Here is a 9,551-nt window from a genome sequence, read left to right as displayed (position 1 = left end):
TCTATTTATAATATAACTTTTGGCAATTTACCTTTATTTTTAAAATGCCAGCAGCAAAATAGTTCCGGCTTTCTTACAGTGAAGATAACACTTTCTATCAGTGACTGATACTACTTTAATTTCACTGATATTTTAAGATATTTCACTAAATGTTATATAATAATAGTTCATTCATGTTCTGGACATGATATGCTAAATTGTCAATACAAAAAATAACATATAGTTCTATCAACTCTAGATACCAAACGATGCTACCGCAACATGGCAGCCAACGACAGAGAACCAATCACACTCACGCTAACAAATATGACGTCACAAACAAGGCAGGTTAAATACTGCATCCTGGAAGTGACGTCAGATCCGGGTCATCTACTGACGCTCCAGATATTCTATGTTCCACACAACAGGTCATCGGTGAACTGTTCAAGGGACTACGTGCACGTGGGGAACGACGAGCAGACGATAGACAAAGACACGATGACGTCATACAAATATTGCGAGAGAACTCTGGAGGAGGAGGTGGTTTCCAGGGACAACTATTTGTGGGTGGTGTTCAGAATGTCAGTCACCCCAACTCTGTTAAAACTGAAAGTGAAAGCACAAGAACCTGGTAAGTGCAATAATAATTTTTAAAAATCTGAGGATATTCAATATATTTAGCATTGATACGTGTTTACTCTGACGCCATATAACCGTAAATAAAATGTGTTGAGTGCGTCGTTAAATAAAACATTTCTTTCTTTGATACGTGTTTACAGATAAAACAAGCATTCTGAGGGAGAGAGAGAGAGAGAGAGAGAGAGAGAGAGAGAGAGAGAGAGAGAGAGAGAGAGAGAGAGAGAGAGAGAGAGAGAGAGAGAGAGAGAGAACTGCTAAAGCAATACATGTCCCTTACCTGGCCTAACACTTTTTCGTATCTCTTAACTTCAAGGGCCGTAACTTCATCAAAAATGCGTGTATTGCCATGGAAGTCAAACTATATTTATGACAGTACACGATAAAGCTATACACAAAATTTCATCTCAATATTTCAAGGCATTCTAAAAAACAAAACACCCAAAAACTATATGTTGGACAGGCGGAGGGACGGACAAACAGATAGACAGACAGACAGACATAAAAAACAGACAGACTGACAGACGGACAGACAAAAGGACGGATATGAAACCTATAGTCCCCCACCCCTCCCCCGCTTGGACCGGTAGTGAACTAATAAATATAGAACATTAAAAATAAAATTGTATGATCAATCTTCTTAAAGGGAAGAACTTAGCCTTCGAAAAGGTAAAATAAACAATTTAATTTTTTTAAGTAGGGTTTTAGCTTCGAAAAAGTCAAATATATAATTTTACTTTTTAAGTAGCCTTCAAAAAGGTAAAATGTGTTTAATGTATACGCACCAGTAAAGATGGATATCAAAGAAATTAGTTGTGAAAGATGTTTAACGTGTCATACGTTCAAGGCATCTATTCGAGAAATGGGTAAAGAAGTTTACCGTTATACCGAAAATAAACGAACACATTCGAATGTTCTCTAATTGTGAATACACCAATTTTACGAATGAGCGGGGTCTGTTTTGTTGTTGTTGTTTTGGGGGTTGTTGTTGTTTTTGTTTTTTTTAAATGATGAAACATAATTTTCTTTTATCTAGTTAAATGCAATTCTTCACACTTCCGGTGTTCTCCTGTGCAATGTGTTTCAAGGAGCCGTGTTTGTGACGGTAAAATTGATTGCAGAAATGCGAGAGATGAATATTGTCAAACCAAAGGTATGTTTTGGGTTGTTTTATTTGTTTGTTTTGTGGGGGTTTTCTGTTTTTTTTCGTTTTGTTTGTTTGTTTGGGTTTGTTTTACTGTTTGCTTGTTCGGGTTTTGTGTGTGTGTGTGTGTGTGTGTGTGTGTGTGTGTGTGTGTTTTATTCTGTTTTGTTCTGTTCTGTTCTGGTCTGTTCTTTGCATATGGATCCAATGGATCTAAAGTGATTTTTTAATGTGCAGATATTGTTATCATAATATTAAAAACTTTTGCTAATAGTGGAATATTTGTTTCGAGTTACGATACTTTATTTACAAACTAACAATATTAAACCCCGATTTGCGGTGTTTGGTGTGGTGTTTTCTGTAAAAAGCGACCATGACACACGTGTGTCAAACAACATAGGCGTACAGGCTTCCATTTGTGTGTGTGGGGGAGGGGGGGGGGGGGGGGGGGGGGGGGGGGCAGGCTGCCTTTTGTCTGAATGAAACGAAAAATGTCTGAATCTGGATAACAACATTTATTCATGATCGCATTACTTCCAAACAGCTATATAGGCATGCAAACGAATCGCTCCACATTTTCACATGGATTACAACTAATTCTGAGGGTAGAATGATGGAAATATGTGGTAAAAAAGTATTTGATGTTTTGGTCCAGCATTAGGGGGCAGTTGGCTATTCAGCTTCCAGATATATTACAACACTTTATATTGTACAACGTATATGTAAACAAAACAAAAAACTAACTAGGAAAACACGTATTATTTCATTTCAACGTATTTTCGTGCTTATATCCAATTAAGGTTCAAGCACGCTGTCGTGGGCACATACCTCAGCTATCTGGGCTGTCTGTTCAGGCCTGATGGTTAGTAGTTAGTGGTTTGTGAGAGAGAAGAGGGTGTAGTGGTCTTACACCTACCCATTGAGTCGTTACAACTCGCTCTGGGTGGGAGCCAGTACCGGGCTGCGAACCCTGTACCTTCCAGCCTTATGCTCGATGGCTTAACCACGACACCAGCGACGAGGCCGGTTTTTGGCTTTATTACACTATTTGTGGTACAGCTGCTTATATTTACAAGGTTTTAAAAAGAGGTGTAAACAAAAAACAAACAAACATTAACTCTTGTTTTTTTCAGCGTCTAGTCTTGAAGACACAACACCGTGTTTCAGATGCAAAGACGGGACGTGTATCAACCCACAGCTACAGAGGTACCACGCGAACTGGGGCGTCAAGTTGTGGTACCTTTGTGATGGGTACAGTCACTGTCCAGATGGAACGGACGAACGCAAAGGTTATACACTATTAACTGTTAGTCGACTCCTTATTACTATTGGTGGAAATGGGTTTTAGGTTTGAAAACGCCACTGAGAGCGGTAAACTCTCATAGATTTAGTGAGGAGAGTGGTCTGGGTAGGGCCTCCAAGAGTCCAAAATATTGGACTCGAGTACTCGAGGGTCAAACCCGACCCGGACCCTAGTACCCGATACTCACACTAGATGATAATGAGACTGAGGAATAAAGTAACATAGTATTATACATCTTAATTCCAGCGCTGAACATGGATGCCAAATCATGCCATTGTATTGCATTGCAGACGTTCTCATAGCCCTCTGACCGTCTGCAAGCATATGGCAAAATTACGTATGAATTATGATTAAACGAGAATGCTCTTACTTGCACGGTGCTTGAACCTTAATTGGATATAGGTACGTTAAAATGTTATCTTATCCTATTCCTTGCACGAGTGTTCGAGTCCTGTGAACGGATTCGAGTCTTGCTGGACTCGACCCGTGCCCGAGTATTCAAGTACTCCCTAGGTCTGGGAGTGGGTTTCTATGTTGTTAACAGTGATGCTGTGAGTTTCAGATTTTGCATTATTCAGATCCTCCTGAGCCGTCATCACATTGCTGTAGACTTATTATAGTCTTTTGAGAAAATCTTGTGTTATTTTAAGGGGACAGACCCTAGTTTCAACCCATGAAAATTAACACCAAATTTTGTTAATCTACAAACCTGTAACACATTTGTATATAGTTACAACTGAGTGAAACATGAGTCTGTGACTTTGAAGTGGTAAAATATCCTCTAAAAATAAACTAAAACTCGACTCCATAACTGTTACTTCTCAGATTCACGTGCTGTCTAATTAAAATTAGCTCCACTGGTTAATTACTCGTTGGAGCTCATGTTCAGTTGACCTTTCATTCAACCAATCAAAACCTTACTTGCAAAATCATGCCAGTGATTTGAAAAGAATTTGAAAACATTCGGGATTATGCCGAGGGTATACGAAATGATTCAGGCGAATTACGAAGTATGCCGGAAACTAATTTCAATATAAAATTGTACATACAATTCGTTTCAAGACGAAAAAAGAAAAAACCCACCGTGATGGTATAGCCATAAAATCTGTTTATACTAGTATACAATTCAGAGTTTATTACTGCACTTTTCCCCCTGTTTTGTAATGTTGAAATAGACCAACAAGTTCGCCTATTGCATAAATAGTCTCGCCCGATATTTTTAGAATTTGTATGCTCCCGAATAACGCTATAAAAGTCGAAGTATAATTGGTCGATATTTAAATTGTTATTTATAGATGAAATGTCACCTGAACATGGGAGTCCACGCAATGCTGTTAGATCTTATAGTATACCGGTAGAGCTAATTTAAATCAGATTGACACACGTGCGTTTTTAAAAAATATGAGAAATGCATTTTGTGACATTAAAAACGCCAGGATGACCAAAAACACTTCGAATGTACGGAAATGGATAATCTAAACAATAAAATCTAAATAATGTCTGATTTCAGTTATCAAAAATGGCTCTAATAGTAAAAAAATAATATGCCTCAGTGTTTAAAAACTATGGTATGTCCCTTTAAGAGATACTTGCTATATACTTTGTTCCTCTGCTCTCAAAACAAAACAAAAATTGTTAGTTAGTGCCGTGGGACAAGCAAGTGCACATAGACATCGTCGGCAGAAGTATTCGTGACAGTTATGTAATAGTATAAACAGATCTGATACAACACTTGAAACATAATTTCTGGAGAATTTTTAAATACATGTACAGGCTGATCGCATGGGGCTATCATTTATGGGAGAGATCACTACTTCTACCATTACACATACAACTTTAACTTTGTGGAGGGAGAGGGGGAGACTCACTCATCTGATTTATGTCAAATTCACATGAACAGAATCATTATTCGCTATATTTACAGCTTGAGATCAGTACTCTGATTTGAAAAACCAAATGTAGTATGGTTTCAGCAAGAACATATTTGTAATTTCAGATATATGCTTTCGACTGAAGGGAAGACTGAATTCCGTTTTCCGATGTGTGCCGAAAGACCTGAAGTTCGGGCCAAAGACAAGTGTACTTATGTGGAACACCATTTTGTGTAATAATAGAAAGGAATGTTTCCAAGGCGAAGATGAACGTGTAAAAAAATGTTTTAAAAAACGCGGTAAGCACGATCGTTACTAGCCCATATTTAACATATTTTACTAACACAAAAAAACCCTCGCCGACAGTATTCCAGCTTTAGCAAACCCGTGTGGCTTCACTATCAACATACAACATCGGCAGCCTTGGTGCAGTTTACAAGTCCTAGTCCTGTGGCTATGTTTACTGCAAGGTTCTGCATGCAATGGTGGCGTAGTGGTTCGGCCATTAGTCTACAGGCTGGTAGGTACTGGGTTCGGATCCCAGTCGAGGCATGGGGTTTTTAATCCAGATACTGACTCCAAACCCTGAGTGAGTGCCCCGCAAGGCTCAATGGGTAGGTGTAAAACCACTTGCACCGACCAGTGATCCATAACTGGTTCAACAAAGGCCATGGTTTGTGCTATCCTGCCTGTGGAAAACTCAAATAAAAGATCCCTTGCTGCTAATCGGAAAGAGTAGCCCATGAAGTGGCGACAGCGGGTTTCCTCTCAAAATCTGTGTGGTCCTTAACCATATGTCTGACACCATATAACCGTAAATAAAATGTGTTGAGTGCGTCGTTAAATAAAACATTTCTTTCTTTCTTTCTTTGCAATGAATAGGTCAGTCACGACGCGCCATCATAGAGTCCATATCATATGGCATATGGCAAAAACTGTATTTGCTGATAACTGGGGCGGGATTTAGCTCAGTCGGTTGAGACCTCGACTGCGGTGGATCCATTCAACTGATTGGTTTCTTTCTCGTTCCAACAACGGTACCACAACTGGTCAAAGGCCATGGTATGTGCTCTTCTCTCTGTGGAAAAGTGCATATAAAAGATCTCTTGCTATTAATGGAAAAAATGTACGGATTTCCTCTGATGACTACGTGTCAGAATTACCAAATGTTTGGCATCACATATCCGATGATTAATTAATAAATGTGCTCCAGTGGTCTTGTTAAACAAACAAACTTTTGTTTGTTCATAACTATAAGAACGAATAAGTATTTAAGAATGATGCATCATTGAAAAAAAAACGTAAACTAGGTACTCTAATCAAAATGTTTCAATAATATTAAACAATTATTACCAGAGCATTACCCGGTGTAAACGGAATGCAGGTCCACCAGATTGCAAGTCCTAGGTCTAGCATGTCTAGGTATGGCAGTCCTAAGACTTATATTCCTTGGGAATGCACGTCTGACTGCTAGATTTTCAAGACCTTGCCGGTAGGAATACAAGTTCTAGGTATACTATATAGAAACTAAAATAGCAACATTAAATCCGAAATGCAAGTCCGGGTAGGACTAATGATCCTTAGGTATGGAGGTCCGATGGGACCACTGTTCCTAGAACTTGCATTCTTCTTACACCGGGTCATTTCCTCCCCAATAGATTCCACTTCCTGTACAATTATTTCAAATTTTGTTGCCAAAAAAACACACCCACAAGAGTGTTGTGTACGAAATTACTGAAAGCAAAAAAACCCCACATCTTACAGTGACTACAAACTCAGGGTAGTCTTTTGAAATAATGTCCTGGAGTTTCGTCGGACACATTCCTTTTATTGCTTTTATTCATTCATTTGAACTTATTTTCGTGCTTATATCCAATGAAGGTTCAAGCACGTTGTCCTGGGCACACACCCCAGCTATCTAAGTTGTCTGCCCAGGACAGTGAGTTAGTTGTTAGTTGTTAGTGAGAGAGAAGAGGGTATAGTGGTCTTACATCTACCCACTGAGTTGTTAAAATTCGCTCTGGATGGAAGCCGGTACCGGGCTGCGAACCCTGTACCTCCCAGCCTTATGTCCGATGGCTTAACCACAACACCACCGAGGCCGGTCATTGCTTTTATTTGCATGCCCGTTTATATATGGAGTTTATATATGGGACACCAAAAGAAATGCGAACATAATTTTCAGCTGTAACATTAAATTGTGTTTTTTAAAGGGATAGTAAACTCAAACTCATATTAAAGAAAGAAATGTTTTATTTAACGACGCACTCAACACATTTTATTTACGGTTATATGGCGTCAGACATATGGTTAAGGACCACACAGATTTTGAGAGGAAACCCGCTGTCGCCATTAGCAGCAAGGGATCTTTTATTTGCGCTTCCCACAGGCAGGATAGCACAAACCATGGCCTTTGTTGAACCAGTTATGGATCACTGGTCGGTGCAAGTGGTTTACACCTACCCAAGTGAGCCTTGCGGAGCACTCACTCGGGGTTTGGAGTCGGTATCTGGATTACAAATCCCATGCCTTGACTGGGATCCTAACCCAGTACCTACCAGCCTGTAGACCGATGGCCTACCACGACGCCACCGAGGCCGGTCAAACTCATATTAATTACATGTTAATATACCGTTTACTGTTTCACAGAATTAATTTAATGTTTTATTTAACGACGCACTCAACACATTTTATTTACGGTTATATGGCGTCAGACATATGGTTAAGGACCACACAGATATTGAAGGAGGAAACCCGCTGTCGCCACTTCATGGGCTACTCTTTTCGATTGACGGCAAAAGATATTTTATATGCACCATCCCATAGACAGGATAGCATATACCACGGCCTTTGATGTACCAGTCGTGGTGCACTGGCTGGAGCGAGAAATAGCCCAATGGGCCCACTGACGGGGATCGATCCCAAACCGAGCACTGGGCTACGTCTCGCCCTTCACAGAATTAAGTGTTTATAATGAAGTACAGGTAAATATATTCTAATTACAAACTAACAATAGCCCTGATATGCAGGTCGGGTCGTAGCCCAGTGGTAAAGCTTTCGTTTGATGCGCGGTCGGTCTGGGATCGGTCCCCGTCGGTGGACTTATTGGGCTATTTCTCGTTCAAGCCAGTTCTCCCGCTGTTATTTGTGCTACAGGCCCCGCGGATCCACCGACTCTGTATAACTGACGAACAATTTTTTTTTTCATCCATCCCTGCGTAAAACAGACATGTATTGCATTAAAACAATTGTAGCACAGATGAAAGTATGAAATTCTATGAAGTTTTGGTTTAAAGTGCCATATTTATTTTAGTTAAATTTGAAAGACGTGTTTCTGTGTTTGTTGTTGTTTTGTTGTTGTTGTTGCTGTTTGTTTTGGGGGTTTTGTTTGTTTGTTTGTTTGTTTTTGTGTGTGCGTTTTTGAGGGAGTGTTTGTTTGTTTAGTGTTTTTTCCTGTTTAATGGCTGATGTTCCTGTTTCAGAAAAACGTCGACGATTAAAAGAAATGAGACCAGAAATCCGAAACGTGCCATCAGTCCGGACTGAACTGAGGAATGCCGAACCACATGAGTTGATCGGTCTAAACAACGGTGAAAATGACTTTGACGCCTTTGGGATCAGACAAACCACAGTATGACTACAAACGCCAGAACCATCACAAACATGCTGCATTGCTACTCATTTTAAAATTGTGAATAGTGTGTAATGTAAAAAAGAAAAAATGCTACATAATAGCCGAAAATATTCTACACTGCTTTGTAACCGTAAATAAAATGTGCTGAGTGCGACGTTAATAAAACGTTTCCTTTATTCCTTTCTTTGTAACAAGTACCTTTAACGAGTGCCTTTAAAGTAAAACCAACCCAGCTAAGGCTTTCAATGGTGGATATATGATTTTGTGGAGAAGACGGGAACTGGCGTGGGGCTCAAGACATGCTGATAAAACGTGTACTACATATGAGCGATGGACACTTTTAAATGTGTGGTTCAAGGTTCACAACCACACGTAGGGGTGGGACAAAGTGCATGTACTAGTATTCGACTTTGAGTTTCAATAAAAAAACTTTTTTACAGTTTAGTTGTATCTTGTCTTTTTAATGATATACGTAGTCTTAGCTCAGTGCATTCCTGTGACTTGTTCAGTTATGTTGGAAGTAATTGCCCGATGTTTTTGTTCGATGACAGAGGTCAGTAGACATTAAAGCCTGGTTACCATGAAATCTGTAACGGCCGAAAGTCGACGCAGAAGAGCTGCGACAGATCAGGAAAGTTGGACAGGTTTCACCTTCACCGATCCGTCTGCGTCGATCTGCATTAGTCTGCGTCAATATGTACATTTCTGTCTGTGCGTCGATCTGCGTCAATCTGTACATTGGTCTGTGCGTCGATCTGCGTCAGTCTGCGTCAATCCGTACATTGGTCTGTGCGTCAGTCTGCGTCAGACTGCGACAGTCTCTGTATTGGTCTGTGCGTCGATCTGCGTCGATCTGCGTCAGTCTGCGTCAATATGTACATTGGTGTCTGTGCGTTGATCTGCGTCAGTCTGCGTCAGTCTACATTGGTGTCTGTGCGTCGATCTGTGCCAGTCTGCGTCAATCTACATTGGTCTGTGCGTCGA

The 9,551-nt window shown here is 40.1% G+C and overlaps 1 protein-coding gene across 1 annotated transcript; it reads left to right on the top strand.

Annotated features, from left to right (window-relative positions):
* Positions 1-261: 261 nt before the first annotated feature.
* On the top strand, positions 262-8,570 carry LOC121389214 (suppressor of tumorigenicity 14 protein homolog). The gene is made up of 5 exons (XM_041520817.1): positions 262-610; positions 1,652-1,768; positions 2,893-3,048; positions 5,059-5,232; positions 8,416-8,570. The coding sequence occupies exons 1-5, from the start codon at positions 262-264 to the stop codon at positions 8,568-8,570; spliced, it is 951 nt and encodes a 316-aa protein (XP_041376751.1).
* Positions 8,571-9,551: the final 981 nt, after the last annotated feature.

This window comes from Gigantopelta aegis, chromosome 14, assembly GCF_016097555.1.
Source record: "Gigantopelta aegis isolate Gae_Host chromosome 14, Gae_host_genome, whole genome shotgun sequence".
Lineage (NCBI taxonomy): Eukaryota > Metazoa > Mollusca > Gastropoda > Neomphalida > Peltospiridae > Gigantopelta > Gigantopelta aegis.
The sequence above is the reverse complement of the archived record's forward strand: the minus strand, read 5'-3'. Positions and strand labels throughout refer to the sequence as shown.